The sequence below is a fragment of the Phasianus colchicus genome, chromosome 10, assembly GCF_987193195.1.
Source record: "Phasianus colchicus chromosome 10, bPhaCol1.hap1.1, whole genome shotgun sequence".
NCBI lineage: Eukaryota > Metazoa > Chordata > Aves > Galliformes > Phasianidae > Phasianus > Phasianus colchicus.
In genome coordinates, this window is record NC_143445.1 from 18,252,697 (window position 1) to 18,276,209 (window position 23,513).

General features: G+C 46.7%; 3 protein-coding genes across 11 annotated transcripts in view; 1 reads left to right on the forward strand and 2 right to left on the reverse strand.

The window, feature by feature from the left end:
• MME (membrane metalloendopeptidase) overlaps positions 1–5,448 on the forward strand; it is a 43,413-nt gene extending 37,965 nt beyond the window's left edge. For all 5 annotated transcript variants that reach the window (XM_090147579.1, XM_090147577.1, XM_090147578.1 and 2 more), the window contains exon 23: positions 2–5,448. In XM_090147579.1, the coding sequence (XP_090003705.1) occupies positions 2–101 (100 nt within the window). In that variant the 3' untranslated portion in view covers positions 102–5,448. The remainder of the gene's footprint in view (position 1) is intronic.
• The window catches only part of GPR149 (G protein-coupled receptor 149), a 130,068-nt gene extending 124,414 nt beyond the window's left edge, over positions 1–5,654 (reverse strand). For all 4 annotated transcript variants that reach the window (XM_090147584.1, XM_090147586.1, XM_090147585.1 and 1 more), the window contains exon 1: positions 5,466–5,654. The gene's annotated coding sequence lies outside the window, so the exon portion shown is untranslated. The remainder of the gene's footprint in view (positions 1–5,465) is intronic.
• Positions 5,655–7,027: 1,373 nt separating this feature from the next.
• STRIT1 (small transmembrane regulator of ion transport 1) lies at positions 7,028–23,239 on the reverse strand. Of its 2 annotated transcripts, XM_090147589.1 has the most exons (4): positions 22,832–23,239; positions 21,988–22,116; positions 11,731–12,531; positions 7,028–7,335 (listed from the first exon to the last, which is right to left on the reverse strand). In XM_090147589.1, exons 3-4 carry the CDS (start codon positions 11,732–11,734, stop codon positions 7,241–7,243), a joined length of 99 nt encoding a protein of 32 aa, XP_090003715.1. In that variant the 5' UTR covers positions 11,735–12,531; positions 21,988–22,116; positions 22,832–23,239; the 3' UTR covers positions 7,028–7,240. The 2 variants fall into 2 exon arrangements, with proteins under 2 accessions (XP_090003715.1, XP_090003714.1); XM_090147588.1 differs by lacking the exons at positions 11,731–12,531; positions 21,988–22,116; positions 22,832–23,239 and having other exon boundaries at positions 7,084–7,146; positions 7,236–7,741.
• Between the last annotated feature and the right edge of the window lie 274 nt (positions 23,240–23,513).

The following is a 23,513-nucleotide window of genomic DNA, read 5'->3' on the forward strand; positions in this document are numbered from 1 at the left end:
GGGTCATAGGATCATTGCAAAACTCTCCGGAGTTTTCTGAAGCCTTTTCATGCACCACAAAAAACTACATGGATCCTGCTAAAAAATGCCGGGTTTGGTGATGGAGCTGCACACTCTGCAGCTCAAGAAGCTTTCCAGAAAAACAGAAATCATGGACTAATTTTGACAAGAGGCAGAGGGAAGAAAATTGAGAGAAAAATGCTACAGAAGTCCCCTTAATCCTTAGTAAGCAGGCAAACAAGAAGCAATCACACCAAAACAATCCATTTCTCCAGTGCAGGATAACACCCAGGCAGCGCCCAGCTCTTGTGGCTATTGCTGCTCCTCAGCCAGCCCTGCAGGATGCACAGTGCCATGCACAGCACCACTGCACTCACAGCTAACCCTGCCCCCCACCCATCAATGGCTTTTTGCATCATGATTTTAAATGTCGAAGTACAACACATCATCTCCCACTGGTTGATGAATGCATACTTCTGATCGAGCAAAGGAAGGAAGTATTAAGTAACACATGGTATTGTTGATCATAATATGATAACGAGGCAGCAGTTTGCATCCTGTGTCAGAATTTGTACCCTCTGCTGTTAGGATAAATCTGTTTTACCAAATGTTTTCATTTCTACTTGAAGCCATTTATACAAAGGGAGTCCAAAGATGTGCGTAGTTCAATAACCTCTTGCTAATTATTCCTTTGTGTATTATTTCAACTCACATTTACAACAGTTTATTTACTGCTTTCCAGCCAAACTGAAATTGCAGGTAATTTATTAATTTTTAAACGCATAATCTATAAGACTGTGATCAAAGACCCTCTCACAATTTTCTATGCTTTTTCTTGCTTTCTCTAACGTTTGTCTTTTTAAAAGTTTCTAGCAATGTATAAATCACAGTTTTTGTATTTAAATCTCAGTTACACTTTTGACTTAAACTATTGTAATATATTTTATCAGCATCTGCATAGAACCGGCCAATTAGAGTAATGAGTGGAATCAGATAGTAAGATAGAGCCTCCAAAACAGATGTGCAGTGGAGAACACCAATAAGCATACTGTCATGCACAGCTTTCAGACTGACTATCTCAGCAAGGAGGGTTTCTATCCTGCACATAATTGTATGTGCTCTAATGGATGTCAGTCCTCACACCAGGAAAGCTGCACAGCTGCTTACAATAACAGAGCTTTAAATGAGAAGATAATGGGCTTTAAATCTGCAACGATAGGTCATGCAGATTGCAAAGGAACTGCTTTGTATACCAAAGCAAACAGATTTCCAGAAATAAGTGGCAGATACCTCAGATGACTGCTACAATAGGTATATTTGAAAACCTATGTTCCTTTTAGCTTTTTGAGTTTGTCATCTGATAAAAACATTTTGATAATAAACTGAAATTATAAACCAAATGCAGCGTGTGTTCTTTACAGGAAGTACAGCAGTAGAGAAGTGTATCGCCCCACGTGCATACCGAGCTGGGAGTTTGGAGAGAAGTGTGTGAAATACAAACCAACCCTAAGGCATACAAGCAGAAGACAGGCGAAGTTCCCTAGCCATTGTTGGCTTCCAATGCTCACATACATCCTGCTTTCGTTACATGAAACCATGCCAGCAAGTGAGCAGAGATCTGGGAAACAACCTACAGACACTGCAGGATTTGGTGTCGGAATTTTTATGAGGAGGTCTAAAGAAAAAGGAACAAGACATAGTAGGAACCAAAGTACTCTTGTTAGTAAAAGCCATATTTACACGTGCCCCAAAACCAAAGTCACACATGTCCCAGACCACCAGCCTCCCCCCTTCACACAGCCCTGTGGGCCGCACTAAGCACATGACCAAACATGGCGCAAATGAGGCTGCTCATTTCCTTCCTCCCCTCTGAAGCAGGTGAAAAAATGAACAGAGGTTGGCTCTGCTTCCAGCCAAAGCTGCTGGATCAGGGGAGCACGAATGCTGAAAGATCCCCATTGGGAGACAGATACATGCTGGGACCAAGACAACACAAAAGCAGTCACACTCTGCAGCACGGCCCTGAACCCCATCACTCCTGGCACTAGGCCTGTCCTGTGCCTCACAGCAGCCTTGTCTTCCACAGCACTCTTACCAAAAGCCACTGGGCACACCTGCTGAGGCACACTTGGCCACGTGTCAGCATCCAACAGAGAAATAACATGCATTTTAAAAACCAAACTTTAACCAGTAACACGATTGTCACATTCATGCAAAAGTGAAAATCAGGTATTCCATAAGAGAAACATAAAACTAGTAATTGAGATGCAAGACATCTGACATTAAACAAGCAGTGAAAAGTCACAATATGCCTTTTATCACAGCTTGCAAACTAATTAGCACCAGTGAGGCTTTTCCTTTTTAGAACATTAATATCAAGGAAATATTTATAAGTATGCCACAGGAAGCATCCACCAAAGGCCTCGAGAACAACAAAGCCTGGAAAACATGTCACTCAATGTGGCAATCCTATTTTGCTGCTTCTCCAGGTCTGTGTAAGCACTCTAACAGATTTCACATCAGGAGCAGAACTTGTAGGCAACTGCACTGTTTCTTTCTAGGATTTCCTTGTTCAGGAAACCACCACATTTTGCGCTGAAAAATAGAGAAGCAATCAACGTGGCAATCAATGTGGCACCACTGATGGAAGCACTGTGCTGCTGAAGTCCTCCCCTCTCTGTAACGCTCACTGCTTTGGCTGCACCATCTAAGAAAGCTGCCTGGGCAGCTCCTGGCCTCATCAACACCACTGACACTCATGAGTGGCAGATGCTGACAGTGACTTTACAATTAACAAATTTAGATACAAGCTATCTACTTTAAAGGAAAGGTGAAGCAGCACTCAAACCCCGATGCACAAGTGGTTGGCAAAGAGCAAGGCAATTACCTTAAGCTCACCTGGAGACGTGAAATACGGTCACTCACTTAAAACGAAACCAAGTGTCTTCCAAAAGGACAAAATTGAGCTCTATGAAAATTTAAGATTCCAATTAAGTGGAAATCTGCAGTAGCCATATTCATGGGAGGAGATTAAAACTAAGCATCTCAAAAGTCATCTGCTGAGGTTCAAATAATCCCACTAACCTAAATCAAGTTTTTAAAAATACTGTTTTGTCAGTAGATGCTGGAGTAAATTCTCCTCCAGAAGAACCACAGCTGAGCACATTCTGTCAGTCGCAGTGTGAGCATGGCAGAATTTGAAGTTACTCCATGGAATATAACAACTTTCCACAGCTGAAGCCGTGTTTCACAGAACAGAAAGCATTTAGTTCAGAAAACAAAGCGGCAGTAATAATAAAATACATATATACCCTGAGTTCTGATACCAAGCAGATTTTCCCCCAAATTATTCAGATCCCCCACGCCTCTCTGTCTTTCTTAGCCTGTGTTACCTCGGGCTGCTCCTCTCTCATCGCACACCAGGACACCACAACCCACCATGGGGAGAAGCTACAGCAGTGACTCAACACAGAAAAAAGATTTGTAAAACCATCCTTTAATAGAAACAAGTCCTGATGAGCTCAGCCCAAACTCCGGGACTCAGTAACGGTTTGAAAGCTGGATTTGTGCCCTTGCAGGGATCTGTTCCCTCCCTCACGTACATTCAGCTGGGCGTTGTATTGCCCACTGTCTCTGGCACTCAGCTGTGTGATGAGAAATGCTTACTGTGCTCCACACCAAACATAATTACCTCAGAAAAGGGAAATGTTTCCTGTATTCAGCAATGGAACAATCACACTGCCTTCCCCACACTGTAGAGCTCTTACAGCCTTTATAGGTACCATGCAAAGACAGCTGAACGTAGCAGAAGCCATCAATCACATATCTGGGACAAAACTTCTCCTGACAATATTCACAGCTGTGAATTTTCACTCCCAGCTGCTGCTTCACACTGACCTGGTGACAAACCACCATTCAGGGCATCCTGCACCAACCACGCAGACACTCACGTAGCATCACACACTGAACTGATGGAACAACAGAAAACAGAAAGAATCCTTTGTGAGAACACACAATGGTTACGTAAACCATTTCACTTCTTGAAGCCTTACTTCCTTACAAGGGGATTTACTGATACAGCTTTAAGATTATCAGAAAGATTTGGATCCATTTCCTCCTGAATTCCCCACATCTACTCCAAGTCTTGTGTCTCAATGATGATACACCGGTACAGTACTGAGCAACTCAGTATTTGTCCTTGTCACTATCACAGCAGATACACAGTACAGCACCCACTTTTGTTTTATTACATACAAGCATTGCTACACATTCATGTTGGATACAGAAGACGAGGTCAAAGAAATAAGTACAGCATATGCAAAAAACCTATACAGTTTGGTCTGTGTAGGACCTCAGAAGTCGGAATGCAGCCCAGAGTAGATGCAGGACAGAGGAAAGGCCGTCCTGCACAGCGTACCTTTGGGGTAGCTGCACTTCACAAGCCAGCTTGCCAATTATACTTTGCAATCAGCATATTTTAGATATCCCAACGCTGCTCTGGTTAGAGCATCAGAACATCAGTTGAACATCAGAACTGACACTGGCAACATGAGTTTGTATTTTAAGAGAAACCAATGTAGGAGCAGAAGACAGATGCCCTGCTGGTGTTGAGACATCCCACGCTAGCTGCAGTTTCTGAAGGACTGGGCCGCTTGCCCACGTGCGCTGCGTGCCTGCAGCCCAGCTAGGAGGTGATGAAGTGCAGCAAAGTCATTAATCAGCATGACGAGCCATAGTAACCCAGAGAAAACCGATGGCAGAAAGCACGACTCAAAGCACTCTGGGGAAGAGCTGCGACAGGGAGGATGCCAGCTGCAGCTCCCCTGAGTGAACAACTTCTGCAATGCATCCTCAACCAGACGCAGCCACAGAACGCTGCAGGCTCGCCACAATGACTCCACCTGTTTACAACACTTCCTACTCCACTGAGGACAACTTTTGAGGCCGGGATCCATGAACCAGCCTGCTTCTGGCTGCCCAACGCTCCCACCCCAGCTGCTTTCCAGGAGGTGACCTCATCCCCACATAACCTCCTCCTGCTGCTCCCAACCACAGGAAGGTAGGGAGCGCCCAGGAGCTGCAGTTTGATCACTAAATCAATAACCTTGAAGCACACCCTCTCAGGGAAGCCACTGTTTGTCCAGCTGAGACGACCCCCATGCCCTGCCACACAACCAGCACAGAGCAGCTGCTCCCAGCACAAACCAGGTCTGCGCAAAAAGAAACTCAGGTGTTTTCACACAACAGCCAACCTTCTCTGCAGCTCCGTGTCAAGTAAGTGTTTTAACAGACAGACGCGTGCTGCTGGCCGTGGTGAGGGATCCAGGTACACACGGCCATACCTGCACCACAGCCGCATTTACACACACCCACACACCGCACCCAGAGCTGTAAAGCACAGCACGAGGCGGCAGCCAGCCGCGTTTAGCAGAGATAAAAACAGCGTTCTGTCACACAGCTCCTACCTGCGTCCGTGTCCACGCTGCAGGATGAGGTCCAGAGAAGCCCTGACCGACCCGTGCCGGGCTCAGCCCCCACCCCAGAGGCAGCTCCCAGCCCACGCGGAGCAGCGCCATCTCAGCACACGCGCACAGCCCAACCTCGCTGCCCGTGGCCCCGCGCCCTCACAGGTGGTTCCCGCCCTCACCCTCGTGGCCCCGCCCCCTTCCAGAAGGTTCCTGGCCCCACCCCTCGAGGCCCCGCCCCTCGAAGGTGGCTCCGGCCCCGCCCCCTTCCAGAAGGTTCCCCCCTGCTTAGCACCGCCATTGCCCAGCAGAGGCTGTGCCGCACGGCGAGGCGCAGAGCCGCCGCACTGAGGCCGGCTGCAGGTGGCTGCTCTGCATTGTGCTCTGCGCGCTTCAAGCGCCCTGTAGGATGCATTGCTTCCTTGGAATCACCCTCTTTTTATTATTCTCCAAGCCCGGCAGGAGCTTCGTTCCCTTCCTGCAGCCAGCTCAGGAACACGGTTCTGTTTCGTTCCACCGTCGCTGAGAGCAGCGGTTGCAGCTCGTTATCTCAGAGTTTAATCTGTAGGAAAAAATGCAGCACAGAAACTGGGAACGAGCTGAGGATCCAAAGGGAGCGAGTGTGGGAGTCGTTGTGCCTTTCCAAGTCAGATCTTTCCGCTCTCAGAAATCAGCTGAAGCTGAATTAGACTGTTTATAATTTAGCTCTGTACGTTTCAATCTGAAACGCTCGGTGCCAAATGTTGATAGGCACCCAGAACAGCTGCCGGGGCACCTGGCCGTCTCAGCACTGTGTTCTCACCAGTGCCTGGTAAATAAACTGGCTGCACGGCTGGCACAGCAGGTGAGGAATGGCTTCTTAGGGCCACCAAATGAGCAGAGGGCTGCAGCACCTCCTCTGTGAAGACAGGCTGAGGGAGCTGGGCTTGTTCAGCCTGGAGAAAAGAAGGCTGCGGGGTGAATCATTGCAGCCTGCAGTACCTAAAGGGAGCCTACAGACAGGAGGGGAATCAACTCTTGGAAAGGGTGAGCGACAGCAGGACAAGGGGAAATGGTTTGAAGTTGAGGGAGGGGAGATTTAGTTTGGACGTCAGGGGGAAATTCTTTACAGAGGGAGCGGTGAGGTGCTGGAACAGCTGCCCAGAGAGGCTGTGGATGCCCTGTCCATCCCTGGAGGTGTTCAAGGCCAGGTTGCATGGGGCCCTGGGCAGCCCCATGAGCAGGTTGGTGGCCCTGCATGTGGCAGGGGGGTTGGAGATTCACGATCCCTGAGGTCCGTTCCAACCCTGGCCATTGTGTAATTTTGTGTGATTCTTTGCTGTGAAGGTTAGAGAACACTGGCACAGGATGCCCATATGTGCTGGAATCTCCTCTGCAGATATTCAGAATCCCCCCGGGGGCTTTCCTGCGTGACCTGCTGCAGGGAAACTGTGTGATGGGGGGAGCTCCAGGGGTCCTTTCAGCCCCTAACTCTACAACAGGCGGCTCAGGGGAAGAGATGTGCTGTTTATCTGCTCACAAAAGGAAGAATGAGCTTGCGAGACAGGTAGATAAAAAGAGTGTATATGATATCTACAGTGTTGATATTAAAAATAATTAATTTTAAACATATTTTAGTTGTTAAACATTCCAGTTTAGCTTTCAGGTTGTTCCGATCAGCATCACTGTAAATTCTTCTGTCCTGTAAGATAAAGAAAATGATGTTGAAAAAGGAATCGATGCACCCCACAGAACACGTGGATGGCATTTGATTCAGTGCAAGTCACTTACTTCTGTCAGGAGAAGACGATATAAACCATCAGTGCACAACCCACTATCCAGCCAACTGCAAGCAGGATGGGTACCACAAGGCGTGAAAGTGGGAGCGGGGCTGAAAGAGGAATGATCATCTTTTTCAGAGAGGGCGTGTTACATTGAATTCACTACACTAAACACAACAAAGCAGTTATTATCACAAAACAAGAAAGATACCTGTGAGGCTTGGGCCACATCTACAATTGCTATTTTTGGCATGGAGTCACCATGTCTTGGCAGGCCTGCTACATATACATAGCAAAACCCAAAGCCATTTCCACACTCTCGTCTCTGCAATCAGATAGGTGCAAGGCTTTACACTTCCAAAAGAAGCAGAAAGCAGAGACAGAAGCACTATTCTGTCCTTGGCCTCCACAGGTCATCAGGAGAACATCTGGACTGGAAGGAGAGCAGACTCAGGTTCAATAGCCTGAATGTACATGTACCTGTACAGCACCTTCTGGAAGTCTCATGAGCGTGGCAACAGCAAATTAAAAATACTGCTATTATATATATATAATATATACTATAAACATATATGTATATATATATATATATAAACATATATATATATATATATATATATAAAATACTGTACCTGTTTAATTTAAGATTTATGAGCCTGGAGCCACAGTGAGGGGGTGCTGAGTGAGTTTTCATGCCCCAAAGGGATGTTTGCCCAGGGCTGTGCCTCAGGACCCATCTCAGCGCTGTATGTGCACTGCCTGGCTTTGCCCTCTTCTCTCTCCTGTCTTACAGTGAGACAGGGTTTTCACTGCAAGGGTTTCCCTTAGCTTAAAATAAGAAAATAACACAGAAACTATCTGCCTTACTTGGGCCACAGAAGTCTGATGCCTTGCCTGTTCCATCCACTAAGAACTAAAATTGGCTAATAAATAGCTTGGAGGCAAATTGAGGTGGTGGTTCTCTGGGAAGCACACAGAAAGCAGGAACAGCCCTTATAAACGTGTGCCTGGACAGCACCAGAGTTTCAAAGACCCTTCTAGCAGTTTGCAGCAAATAGCAGCAGCTTGGCAGTAAGCAGCACATCAACCTCAGAGACTGCATTAGTTACCAGCATATTGCAGAATGCAAAAGTACAACATTCTACAGTTAAAAGACTCCCAGGTTTTTGAAGGGATTAATAAATAATGTAAAACTCTCCACAACACCTGCACATTTGACATCCAGTAGAGAGACTTTGGAGGGATGCTGAATAATTTAAGGCTTTACATATTTCTCTTAAAAAACCCCACCCAACACAGCCACGGCTTGCCATGGTATTCCATGGTATAGCTACCAAGTGGGAAAGAGCATATAGGCAGAAAATCTGTGCCTGCTACCATTAAAACATGAGACATATAAATAGCAGCCATGCGGCACAAGGATACAATCTTGCTGTGCAATGGAGTGTCCTTTTGCCACAGGGGAATCCTTGCCTGTTTCCTTTAAAGAGTGTTTGACTCTGTGTAAGAAAGGTCCTTCTGTTGGGAATCATTGCTCTGGCGTTGCTGTTTTTTCTCTTGAAGATCCTGTTACAAATAAAGGTCTGGGCCCTACTGGGGCACATGGAAGAATTTTGATAGAGCACTGCTCGCTGCCAATGTATCTGCTGGATATGGGGTTTTGTTATGTGAGATCCACTTGAAGTGCAGAAAGGTAAGAGGAGCAAGCCAGCACTGACGGGTCAGCAGGAATGCTGGGCCAGCATTTGTCATGGGCAGCAAGCAGCTGGCTCTGAGCGATAGAGTTTCACGGGAGCCATTAAGAGTACTTGTGTTTCATAGCTTAAGAACAGATATGACTATGAGATCATTTGCTCTGATCCCCTGCATGTCACGGGACAGATACTCCAGGTTAGAGTAAAGCAGCTGTGTGAAAACTACTTTATGCTACAAGCAGGGGATGCTGAAGCACAAAGCACAGCACATGCACAAGGCTGGGTGCTAGGCTGCATGAGACATCCAGGGTAACCTGTCTGCAAGGCATCACTCAGAAGGTGGCAAACTCCTTTTGCAAGGCCGCAGAAGAAGGTGACAGACTGAAGGGTTCCAGTCTTTGGGAAACTATCCCAAGCCTAAATCTGACAAGCACGCATCGCTCTCTCCAAGGAGCAGAGCTGGGCACACCAACAGCTGCAAAGACAGCATCTGCACTGCCCAGTGTTCAGTGTTCAGGCTGAGCTCTGGTGAGGGGCAGTGGGACAGCAGCAGGGGAGCAGCACTCCTAAAGTAATGGAAAGAAATCTTTACTGACCCCTGCAGGTAATCAGCTGCAATCCTAAAATGCGAGGATACGTTTTAATTACTGTTATAATGAATGCAAAGGAGAGCAGGGTACTGAGGGAAACGTGGGCTGTTGAGGAGCAACCATGAGCATTGCTTCTAAACAGGAAATCAAGGCCAGCTGCTGGGCTAGAGCCGACTGAAACCAAAAGGATAAGTCTGGATGGCAGCAAGAATAAAGGAATCTTACTGTGACCCATGTACATAAGCTGGCATTCTAGGTATGAATTACTTTCTTTTTCCCCCACTGCAGTAATTTTTCTCTATTTCAAACATGAATTTATCTCAAAATAAGCAGAGAGGGGCAGGTCAGAGTGGCAAACATAGCACTTCTGTGCTACTGCTGAGCTTCTCTACACAAAACAAACAGTGCACTGAGTGCTGTGCCTTCACAGATCAGGAGCCCTAGAATTATCCATGATGGGATGCTGATGTACCACAACAATGTAAACTGCTGGTCAGCAGAAATCTGGGAAGGAAGGAGCACACACCTCCTGCACCATCCTCCAACTCTGCTGGCATTGGACACAGGAAGCCTGGTCTGTGCCTGGTGGCACAGGGTGCCTGGGGCTGTCCCAGGGTTGCACCATGCGTTAGGTGGAGCAGACAGGTGTCCCACCACCTCTCCACATCAGACACTAGTTGCCTGCATCCTGGCTGCCAGCTCCAACAGACCAGTTTTTCTGAATTCCATGCATGCTACCAATAGAGCGTGGTGCTCTAAAACCCAATTTAAAGCAGATTGGACAGACAGACTTTCGTGCTGATGGCTTTTGCCAGCTTCAGACTTGAAAATCTCACAAACCTGGCACCCTATCTGTCTGTCTGGATCTCCTGGCCGTGCCAACCCACGTCCCAGTGATGCCCAGTCCCACAGTGCCAGGCTCCCATTGCTGCCCCAGGCTGTAGTTGGCTCCAGCCTGGCTCTGTCACACCTATGGCCACATCACTTTTTTTCTTTTCTTAAGCACAGACATAATGATTCTACCAGTGCTACGCATGCGTCAGTACTAATTCACAGTGGAACATTAGTGTAATTTCCATGAACACCAATGATAAGAAGGATTAAGAAATGGCATTTAGTTCCCAGTTGCACCCAAATTCAGCAGCATTTCACTGTCCTTTTAGATACCAGTGGTAACTGTGCCACAGACAGGAGGCACAGTGTTTTAAAAGCTACTGGTATACTTATGGAGGTGGATAAATTCCTCTTTCAAGTAAAAGCATTGCTGAGTAACTGTGCACAGCTGACACTGTACATAAGCACACAGCTCCGTCACCATGCAAACCTCTGATGGTGAGCCAAACAGAGAGTGACAGTGAATACAAAATGCATTTTTATAAACTGCTTTTTCTCATCTTCAGTGGAATTGTGCTCACAGCAAACAGTGCATTATTAAAATCTCACTTTACTCTGCCTTTGGGCTTTGCAGAGTTAAAATCTAAATTGCTTTGTGTTCACCCAGCATTGCGCTCAGACTGCAGCTATGCAATAGATCCAACTTACTGTCAAACGTAACTCGATTTCCATGGTTCAGTTTAATTACATTCATCAACTTAAAATCACAACTACAAAAACAAAAGAAAATAAACTGTGTAGAATTCAGAGGTAGGAAGAACTTGAGCTACTTGAAACTCACCGCTGCTAACAGAACTAAGAAACCTCGGGCTTTCTTACTAGAAAGTAATTTGCACAGTGTCACTGAACAACAATTAGTTCTACACGAAGAGCTGAGCATTCTCACCTCATGCTGTTCATCTTCATGACTTTTAAGAATACACGGCTACACTGACTTTTAATCACGCACCTTACCTGCTTCTGCCATTCCTCCCTCTGCCGGCTTTATTGACAAGTTTTAAGGTTTGCCTCTGCAGTTGTTCCCGGAGCCCCGGGATGCTTTAAATAGAGCAATATTTGGAACGTGCCGCAGCTGCTTTGCTCACTGGTGCCAGTTTTTGGCTATATGCTTGCAATTGTTTAGAAAGGCAGGAGTTCAAGGGATTGAAGCTCACCTCATCCCTTTCCTGCAATCACACACCTGTTTTCAAAGAAAGCTGAACATAGAGGGGTCCTTATTTGGAGAGAGAGGGGGAGAGAGAGAGATACGGGGGCAAGGACAGCTTTATGGTCTCTTAACAGCTAGGAAATACTGCATGATAAATTTGTGCCGTGTTTATGTGCATACACATATTTAGTGTATTCACTCCAAAAGGTCACAACATACAGACGTGGGCTTTCATTCCTTCTATAGGTAGCAGGCGACAATTCCGACGGAGGGATGATTTCATCCTAAAGAAAGTACAAAGAGGTTAACCAAAAATCATTGCAGTCTGCAGTCTCTAATTCAGAAGAAGAAAAACATGGAGATGAGTGCCAGATCTCTGTCAAAAGGGTAAGTGCACATCATCAGCTTTCCCACCCACCACATAAGGAGAGCTCCACACAACAACCACTTGGAGTGACCTCAGCTACAGTTTCTGAGCAATAAGAACTACTCTAAGCGCGTTGGGAGAACCAAGAACGTACAGAACAGCCAACGGAGCCTGCATGGTGCATCACACATCTACAGGAAGCCCCAAAGCCTTTCTTTGGGCAGGGAAAGAACATTTATCTGGCTTGTAGCAGCTTGGTACATCATCCCACTCCAGAGCTGTGCGCAGATAGGAATGAAACTGGGATGCTTCCTGAGTGCTTCCGAAGGGGAAAAGAACCCAAATCGCTCAAAAGCCATTCACAGAGCAGGTGCACAAGGCATCTAATCTGGACACCTGCAGAACTCAGAGGGGTTCGTCACATTCCCTGGGAAGATGAGGGAGGGCTCAGAAACACAGTGTGCGTGTCTTCTAAAAGAGATTATCCCTTACTTGTGTGCTTGTTAATTAGATACATAAAAATTCAATTCCTGTTACCTCCCAGCTTCAGTTATTTCTTCTTTTACAGTGGCTGTGGAGATCACATCTCCCTTGGAGCTCCTGTTTCAGGCAGCCTACAGAAAGGGAATTAAACCAAAGTTTGAGCCTAGATCCCAAGGCGGATAAAACAGAGACTCTTCAGGTCAGCGTGATCAGACCTGTCCTAGAGCAGCATCACAACCCACTAAGATGCCTAGAACTGCGGTCAGTGGGCACAGAACATCCCTTCCACAGAAAGGGCTGATCCTCAGCACGGCAGCCGCCCTCCAGTGATCCCTCCTCAGCTCCCTGCCCACCCCCTCATCCCACAGAGGCAGACAGAAGGCTGAGGGTGCACGTCCAGTGCTATGTCTGCAAAACAGCTGGAGAAACAGCCTTCAGAATGCCCAAAGGAAAGATAATTAAAGGTTTGCTTATTTTTTTCAGGAAATATATATTTTTGTCCTAGATGCAAAAATGGAAACCGTGGCCCCCAGGCTGCATATGACTTGCATACATCTATGAAATATTTTCATTTGGGATGAACAAAAAAAATGGATAGCAGTGGAACATTTTAAATACAATTATTTGTATTGCGGTGATCAGTATCTTAGAAACGATGTAACATACACAGAGTGACAGAGCAGCATTCAACTCTGGCAAAACTTCACTGAAGACAGTTGTTTTACATCAGTGATGAATTCAGCTTTGTATAGATTGGTTTTGTTGCTTACTATAAACAGTTCTCATTTTTTGGTCCTCTGAGTTTGGCATGAATTCTAAGATGACGAGTGCAGAACAACTGAAGCCAAGCCATGCCACCTGAGGACTTGGACTTCTTCACCAGCTGCTGCAATGGATACCCTGGCCAACCTGCTCCTCAGCCACTCCATGCTCTCCATCCCTTTGGCTCCATGTTTCTCTCTGTCATCAGACACCTCACAACTTGTACTTTCTGAGGCACTACTTCCAGCTCTACAGATCCAACAAACATGGAGCTTCATTGTCCTCCCAGTCCCACCAGACCCACACCAGTCTCCGCAGACTGCATTTTTCCATCAGCTTTGGCATCACCTTAAAACCAGCTGACCTATAGGGAGCTGCTGCTTTCTAGTGTTTCCAGTGGGCATTTGCTGGCTTGAGGCACCCCTGGCCCCGTGGGTAGTGCACAGGAAAATCTCCATGAGCCCCGCAGAGAATCAACAAAAGCCTTCCACTGGTTTCTAGAGTTTAAGCAAACATTGCATTAATATCAGCACTAAAACAGCACATTTCCCAAGTACTGAACTTTCAGGTACTGAAGATCCCAGAAGGTCCCACTGCTGCCAATCCCCTGCAGGTCATCTCTCCTGGAAAAACACTCCCCCTTCCCCACACACTGCATAAGAGAGCTGCTTCTCTGCTTGCCCAAGGTGGGTATATTCCTACAATTATAACATTTTATGGTACAATGCACAAATTGCTGTCTCGTGTCATTGTGAGACACAGAATTAAAAGTGAGTTAGGCTACACTCCTAGCCAAGCTCTGCAGCAGAACAACGGGCTTTTTGGGATCTAAGCCAATTTGTTGTAAAAAGAAATATGATTCCATTCCCTGTGTCATGTTTTATTAAATACAAAAAACTCTGATGCAATAACTTCATTGGCTGCTTGGCCGTTCCCGTAAAAATGCTATCTGTTTTTGGTTCTGCTAATTATATATATACATCTGATCTAATGGAAATAATTTCTACCAGGAGCCATGTATTCCTAACAAGACAATCTGACCTTCACAGATTGGGATCTTTCCAGGCTTTGTTGCCTTAAGCAAGGACAGAGTGTCATTGCTGTTTGCAACGGTTTTGATAACTACTACCCTAATTTAGCTGAAAGCACAATAAGTCTTCTTCGCAAATCTAAAGCATGAGGTTAAGGATATGAAAGTTGTAAGCACAGAAAAATGTAGTATGACAACATGGACATGATTTTAAACATTCACATCTTCCGTTTGGAAGGGAGGAATGAGCTGCAGACATGATTCTACAATAGATCTCAGCCCAACAGCCAAACAACACTGGGTGCCAGTTCCGAAGTGTACAAAAGCAGGGGAGAACACAGCGCTTAAGGAAGAGCTCAAGAGAACGACTGGTGGCAAATAAGCATCTCCTTCTTTGCTAGCTGAAGAAAAATATGCAAGAAAAACCAATTTCCTCAACTTGATTTACGTCTCACATTACATTATAATTTGTGTATGTTTTGTTCTCCTCTGTGCTTGTGCAGGAAGAATAAAATCCTCGCCGCACATTGCTGGAGCTGCGTGGTTGACAGTGGTGGGTTGAGAAGTGCTGTAGCTGAGGTACCCACCAGATGTGTCCCATTGGAGCAGTCCTCTGGGTTCCTGACTCCAGCACCATTCACTGCTCCACGCTAGGAATGCTCTTATCATATTCTAAATACTTCCAGTGCTCTAAGTGAATTGGGGCCAAAATTAGGAGGAGGAACCAATAAGCCAATGAGACCGTAAGTCCTTCTGGAAGAGAAAACCACATGGAGGGCAAAAGCAGCATTGATTTCTCTTCTGCAAATCCACGTGGGCTTTGCCAAAGGAAAGAGAAAAAAAAGTGAGGCTGCCGCTGGAGCCCTGTGCTGGCTGGAGGTCATGCATGCAGTTCACAGACCCATTTGTTCCCAGCACAGCCGCCGTGCTGCTGGCTGCAGCGAGAGCCCCAGGCCAGCCATTCAGCTGTTGTTGTGCCAAAGCTTTGGCCAAGGGTTTGCAGGAACAAAGTCCCCAGCTGCGCCAGGGAGTACCTCACCTCACTTACTGAGTGCCCTGTTCTGCTGATCGCTATCTGTGGCTACCCCTGCAGTTACACATAGGAACCGTGTGAGCCTGCCATGGCTGAGCTGCTTAACTGCAGCAACAGGAGGGCTGGGAAGGGCTGGGGAGCTGCTGGCACCCGCAGCACAGACGAGAGCTCTGTCTGCACAGCGGCCACAGGGAAGGAATGGGCAAGCACAGCCAGCGGCCAACCCAGGAGAAACGGCAAGAAGAATCGAGCCAGCGCTAGGAGGAATGTGTTTGTGTGGCTCTTCTACAGGTTGAAGGTTTTATAGAGGCCTTCCAGTGGTCCACAAGGCCTGTGGACACACTGGCACAACGTGCTGCACAGAATCAGTTCTCCTGTAGCAGTACTGGGTGCAGTTAAGCAGCCGTGACGCAGCATCGCTGCATCCCACCGCACTGCTCCCTCCCCAGCTCTGCAGGGCTGTGAGCAATGCCCTCTGCTCTGCACTCCCTCCCTCAGGCAGAGCACTGGGACAGACAGCCAGAAGCAATCACACATCACCTCGGTAAGAGGCAAATCCTTCCCCTTTTGTACCATGCACAGAAATTCTCCATAGCGCAGCCCCTCAAGGAGGGCCAGGGATACAATGGGGAAAGCAAATACAGCCCTCTTTGGAACAGATGCACTTCCTTGTGCCACCGCTGCTCAGTTTGGGTGATTTAATGCCTGATGTTTGAGAAGTAACAGCCAGAACACCTCATTAAAATTTGGCCGCTTTGCAACAAGAATTGGCAATACTTTGCACAACTAATACATTTACAGTGCATTCTCATCTTTGCCCCTTTACCCAGCAGCTGGATTATTGAGCATTAGAACATCAAACTGAAGCTTTTGTTAGCCTTACTTCTGACACCAGAAAGGCTTCGTGCAGCGCTCAAGAGGCGGCCAAAGACACACCTGAGGTACAAATCCTGCATGATTTGTGTAAACAACAGCACGGTGCACTGCTTTGCACTGCAGCACAGAGACACAACTCATCTTCACAAACAATGCTCCAAGTAATAAAATCCTTATGGCTTTGTAATAGTGGCACTAAATCTTACTGTCATTTCTTCTTTTGAGGTTTTTTCCTTGAATAAACAAAACAAACACAGGTGATTTCCTGTATAAATCACCACCACTTTTATATATCTTGACTTGTTTTATTACTTTGCCCCTTTCCTATGTGACCTGCAGAGTAACAGATGTGAGACCAGATTACTGCAGGCCCACAACAGCTGTATGCGTGGGAGCTCTGTCCACGAGCTGTGTGTTCTTCTGGGCTGCACCTATCTCAACATCTGAGAGCTCCCTTAAAGTCTCTGGCTTGCCTCCACTCATATCTACGTCATCAACATAAAGACAGTGTTGGCTTATTTGATAACTGGGTGAGACCTAAAAAATGCAATTTATTAAACTTTTAAATATTTAATTCCTCACACTCCTTCCTGGGGCTCAGTGCAGCCCTGGGCACACAGCTGAATGCTGATACCCGATAGGAGAGCTGGAAGGTGGGATGCTGGAGGTGCTGCAGCTTGGAGAAGTGGCACTGTCAGTGCAGACATCTACACATGGAACATCACTTCTGGACTTGCTTCCCACTGGCCTCTAAAATTAATGGCTGCAGAGGATTTGGGTTTGTCTTTGTACAGTTTCTCTTCAATGGTTGCAGAGTAACTGGTAAATACCTTTCCAACCGGCCCAGGGATAATTGCTGGGAATAAATCTTTCTGACACAAGCTATAAAAGCTGTCTCAGCTGGGTTTCTAGCGCCGAGCGGCAGCCCAGCAGCAGGCAGGCTGTGCTGCAAGCAGACCTTGGGCTCAGCACTGCTGGGGCTCAGCAGGGCCAGGGCTCAGTGCCACCGGGAGCAGCTGCACTGGGCTGCCATGCCAGGATGTGGTCTGAGGCCAATGCCGTGCACGGCCCTGGGGACTGAGCTGAGCAACACGCTGGGCAATAAACAGCTCCAGGTACAGCTCAGCACACAGAGCTTCCCCTCAGGTCTCCAACAGCCCATACAGACCTCTCCAATGGTTGCTCGGGAAGGAGAACCAACCCTGCACACACCATCACTCACTGGGAAATGTCAGCCTTCTGGAGAACGCATTTTGAGATTTATATGTTAGTTTAACCTGCTGGTGTGGCTGCTAAGGTGACAGATGAAGTTAAATTATGAGGTAAATGCCAATTTAAAGGCACCTAATGCGTCACTTGGATTCGCATTGAACATTCTTGACCACGCTGCTAAGGCCAAGTTAAAATTCCAGCTTTACCACGCTGCATTTCTCACGTGATTTTCTGCTGCCACAAAACCCATGATGCTCACAACCCTTCCCTTCCTACCTTCCTCCATCCAGCTGCATGCCTGCTCACAGCAAGCAGCTGAGGGAGGGACGGGTGTGGGAATGGAATGTTGTTTCTGCATTTGATTTTAAAAAGAGCAATTGGTTTGAAGAAGTAGAACATCATGCGTTTGTATTCTGTAACTTATCCTTAGAAATAGTTGATTTAAGAAATAAAATACTGTATATGTTAGCAGCATGTTTTAGAAGCATTATTACTGAGTTATGTGATTAATTCTTTCTTGCAAAACTGTAAGAGTTGTTAAATGTTCCAAACAATGCGAGTATAGCGTTAGGGATTAGAAAGCATATTGTAGAGTTGTTCTGTTAGGATAAGAAACTCCCAGCAAAAGAAAGACAGATTTAGCAAACATCAAAGAAATGAGGGCCTCTCCACAAGGCCAGACTGTTTCAGTCTGTGAGAAGGTTGGGGTGTGAAGGCAGGCACCAGGATCCTCCCCTGTCTTTCTCCCGAGTTTATCTTTGTAAAAAGGACAAGCAGATATCTGCAAAATAACAATCAGGTGTGGAATAAGTTAATTAACTACAGATTTACGCTTATGCAGCAAAAACTTATGTTGGTCCAGTGTTTCCATGTTTAGTGAAGCGTCGAGAAGATTGTGAACCTGAAGTACTCAGCCAATGAGGAACCAGGGGAGTAAGAGAGAAGCGTCAGGGAATAGGGAATAAAAGACATAACTCTGTTTTCTGGGTGCTGTCCTGCTTGCAGGAGGCCCGCCATTGCAATTGCAAATAACTTATCAGAGATACCGTCCTAGGAAATTATTTGGATATTTCCTACACAGGGAGACATCCAGCCACGAACAGAGGGCAGGCAGTGCCCTGCTCCGTGCTGCCAACAAAACAAAGGAGCCACAGAGCCCCAAACACAGCAAGGAGCCCTGTGCCACAGTGCAGTACTCACAGCCATGAGCAGCCGCTGCTGCAGAGCAGGCAGAAGGCCCCAGCAAGTGCTCAGTGGTCTCAAGCAGTGGGGTTTCACCGTGATCCTATAGCAGTACCCAGAGCTGGAGTCTGCTGAACATTAAAGGACATTCTTGGTCGTTCCTTCGTTCTAACTCCATAAAAACCAACAACTGAATTGCTGAGCCGTGATGCATATTCCGGGTTCTGGGTTCAGGTCTGAATTTCCTGATTGAAAACAACTTAGCGGACTGATTCAGCATTCAAAAACAAACGTTGGATGACTTCAGCTCATGTGCTATGCAAGCTCGTACACAGGCTGAAAACATTCTGATTTGGTCTTACTGGGCCCTTTGAAAGAACGTGAGATCGTCCCAACAAGGAATACAATGGCAAAACGCAAACTGCCACGAGGAGAAAGTATATATTCACTAACATTTCATGAAAAACTTGCCAAAACACTGCATTTATCTAATTTAAATAATTCATTTCCTGAGTTAGTCACATTCCAATTAACCATAAACACTGGATAAAAATGGAGCAAGATGATTTCAGGCTTTCTTCTGAATAAAACAAAGGATTTCCTTGGAAGCTTCAGTTCTCCATTTCCCCATGTATTAGGAAATCACAGTGCAATTCAGCATCAGCCGACCCAGGAATTTATGCCCTAAGGCCACACACCCTGAACTGCGCCTTCCCAACAGAAATCCCTATCAATATCTTGCTCATATTCCTACACATGAAGGTTCCCTTTTCCTAAAAACTGGGAAAAGTGAGTTTGCACGAGGCGGCTGCTACTGGACAGGGGCAAAATTCAAGACAAGAAGAAAACAACTTCTGATAAAAGTAAACTATATTAAAGTCAGCAAGGACTTTACCAGCTGCAACCCAGCTGCAAGGAAGCAGCATTTATGAGTAGCAGAGAGCTCTACACTGCAAAGTTACATTTCTGAGCATGAGCTGAACCTGTGTGACTGGTGCAGGGCTTGGTACTGCCCTCCTGGAGGAGCTGCTTTGGCATTCTGATGTCTTTTGAAGACAAGATATTCATTCTCTCCCTTCTCTTCCAGGTGACTGATGCATATATCTGCCTGGATTCTATACTGCTGGGAAAACAACCGCCTCCATTTGTTGTTCATCTACTTGTGGGAGCACACAGGATGCATCTTCGTCCCATATCTTTCCTGTAGTTCACATTTTTCCATTTAAATGAATCACCTGTGATGGGGAATATATATGGTTTTAAAATTACCTGAATAAATTGCTTATTAGTTCAAAAAGGTTTCACAAGCCTTAAAAAAAAAGCATTAAAATATTCCAGACGTTCATCCAACCAGAAATATATTTCTCAACAAGTATTTGGCCATTACTAATTTCACGTGCAGAGTGAACCAAAGAAAACCCCATCAGCAAGAACAAAAGCAGCTTCCCCACATTAGGCATGCAGACTGCAAGCCCTGGAAGCAAAGGCAACGAATAGAAGCTTGTGCTGCAACTCCCTCTCGTGACAGCCGGTGCAACTTCACCTTTTCTTGCACCACGCCGCTAAGACCTTAAGGATACGTGAATACAACAACAGCAGCTTTTTGGTTTGTTTCGTTTACGTCCTAAAAAGCTGAATGTGCTGCACTTACTCTTCTCTCAGGAATTCTGCATTTAGCACCGCAGGGGTTTGAAAAGGCTGAGGAGCGTTTCCCCACCGGGGAGCTCTGCCCCATCTCAAGGAATCCCCCAGCAATAACAGGGCACCAGCACAGCACTGGGACCCGCAGACCTCAGCCCACAGTGCTGGTGTGCACGAGCCAATGGGGCTGAGCAGGGGCGCTGTGCTGCTGCTCAGATCGCTTCAGTGACCCGGAGCTCTGCTGGCAAATTGCAGGACCCAGCTCTGGTGTCTGACCGGAATCCCTCCTCCATCACCTCTCCTTTCTTAAGGCTCTTTCCTGAGAACGTCTCTTATCCCAGACAGGATTCCCTTCTCTACAATCCCTTCTGGTGCTTCAGAAGCCAGTTCTGTTACTGAACCACAAAAACAAGCTCATCACAACCTAGGCAGCCTCTGCCTTTCCCTTGTGCACAGCAGTTCCATCTGACCCCTGCAATGGGTTCAGGCTGCTACACAAATGCAGCTGCACGCAGCCTCGCTTTGTCCCCAGGGCACACCGTGTTTGGGCCACACAGCCGTGGCTGTTGGGGTGAGATTGACCTGCCGGGATCACAGCACATCACTTCTTGGGTCCCAGCACGCAGCCTGCTGCCCTGCCTAGAGCCAGAGGGCTGCCTGCCAGCCCGGCTGTGCTGAGTGCCTGGGGAAATAGATTTGAATGGTAAGCATTAACAGGCACGCGCGTCTGTAGTGTTATAATAAAAGTATACATTAGTTAAATTGGAGAAATACAATTTTGTCCCTCATTTTTGGGCACAAAGCCCCTCCCAGCATGCAGTGTCTGTACAAGGAAAATCAAGCCCGCTCCCTCCATCCCTCACCTGCACACACACTTAGAGGTTCTCAATCCATAAACAACTCCATAAACAACTGAGGAATAGTTTCTTTTCCATTCTCTTGACAATACTTCATAGTCACAAAAAATCAGAAGTTGATTTTAAATGATCACCACGTGAGGGAAAACCCCAATTTAATTGACATTTGGAATGCAGATCTTTGGTAACAACAACCCACCCTGGGAAAAGTTTTCATGCTTCTGCTACAGCCCTTTTCCCAATTGCCCGCTGGTTACATGGAGCAGAGGATAAATGAGACCTCATGGATTCCCCCTGAAGAAAGATGTTTCACCAAGGATGCCACAACGGGAACACTGCCACACGGACCTCACTGGACAGTGCAGATGGGTTTATAAAATCCTCATCCAAACCATAATGATCAACGTCATTTCTGTATGGCCTCAAGCACACAGAGGAACTCAACCTCCCAGTTAATCTGGTTTAAGTTAATTGCTGCAGATCCTTAGTTGAGTTCTCAGATTCAATGCCACTCAGCCCACGACACGCAGCAGAGGGCACTGCGTGGCACTGCTGTGAGCTCTGCAGCCCACGTCCTTCCCTGCAAGCACAGCCTTGAGCTGCTGGGGGTGGCTGTGCCCCTGGAGGACAGCACAGCCGTGCTCCACAGGGCTGCCGTGGGCCCTTGGGAGGACTGAGACCACAGAACGTAGCCTGGAAGTACCTGGGGAAGTGCAGTTCTGTGGGGAGAGGGAGACCCACCGAGCACTGCGGTGCAGTCAGTGACATCCTGAAGTGTGTCACTGCTTTGTGGTGAAGGAGGGAACTTTCTGCCAGGGAAACAGAACAGCTCGGATGACCCTCCACACTGGTAAGTTGCACTGATAAAGGAGCTATTTTTGGCATTCTTGGCTGTATTTCAGCATCAGACAGCCTTTAAACCACAGCTACGTCTGCTCAGCCTGGCAAATCACTTTCTTGCATCTGGCTGGGAGGAAGAGCTCTCCCCACTCACCCTGCAGTGTCCACCAACTGCTCCAGAGCACGGCAAAGCAGCCTATGGGTGATCCTACCAGCACAGCTCCAGACGTGTGAAAGCAAATCTTCCTGTCAGAAGAATCAGCTTCGTCTTTAAACACTGCACCTGGAAGTTCATTTTAAAATTTAGCTTCAAATGACATTAAAAAATTCCTGGTATTGCAGTTATCCCTTACTTAAAGGGCTTATGATATTCTATTCCCTTCCCTTTGTATAAACCAGTTCAAATTATGTAACTTATGTGGATTTGCTTTGACCCAATTCCAGATGACAATATATTATTAAGCCAAGGCTGTATAATTGCAATTTGGTGGAAAACAGGTCAGGATTTTATTACACGTCAAAGCTCTCAAACTGCCCTGAATATTTCAAATTAAAAAGGCATGTAGAAAACAACCCTTGAGTCAGAGTGACCTTACTGTGTTACCTTGCTCATGAATTTATATCGGCTGCATATTTTATCAGTTCATTCGCTGCTTTTCAACACCCAAGTGGATCACTCAGCTCGTTGTGACAAATGGTGGCACAAAGCGGGGCTGGGGCTGCGGCTACAGGAGGGCACCGAGCTCCATCCCCAACTGCAGGGGGGAGGGCAGACACAGCAAGGTTCAGCACAAGTCCGCAGACTTCTGAACCCAAGATCTGGAGCAAGGTGCAGAAACCTCCCACCACCCATGCTGAGCCCAAAAAGGGGGATGTGCTCCCAGAACTGCCCCTGCTGCTCCTGCTCTCCCACCGAACCGGAGCGCACCAGCTCCCATCATGTGCCACGAATGGAACTCTGAGGCCAGGCAAGGAAGGGATGCAGAGCGAGATCTCACCTGCAGGGAGCTGGAAGGCTTCCTTGGGCTGATCTCGTCCCCATGCAGTGCAGTAAGCGTGGCAAACACAGATGCCTTTTCACTCCTTGAGTACACAAAAGCGTGCAGGAAGTCAGACCTCTGATTTCCCCCACTGACCAAGAACAAGTCTTCAAGAAACCCATTAAATCCATTGATTTCCAGTCCCGTCCTTTTCAAGGTGTGATACCAATGCTGCCCATGAATTTCCCTGATGGGTGCTTGCTTGGGCAGGCCTTGTTTGTCTCATGCTGTTGCACTCCTCAGCTACTTCCTGGTCTATATTAATCTTCCTTATATTATTTTTCTAGCTGTAATTAGTGCTGTTAACTAATACGCTGTTAACAGTTGTTTCCAAGTCCATTAACACTTATTAGTCATTGAAATCAATCAGCTCTCTGGAGTTTCTATTTTTCTTCTCTTCTGGGGAAAATACCCTCACAGTGACACAGATGTTCAAGAACCAATACAGATTTTAAATCATGGGACCATTTTTCATCCAACAGTGTATCTCAGAACCAAAGCTTCTAAAGGTTCACCATGCACCAGTTTTCAAAGCCAGATGAATATTGAGTGAGCTGAAAACTTACAGAACCGTAGCACTGCTGGGGCACTAATGGTCAATTCCAAATTACTTTTTGTTCTTCTACTTTTTTTTTGACAA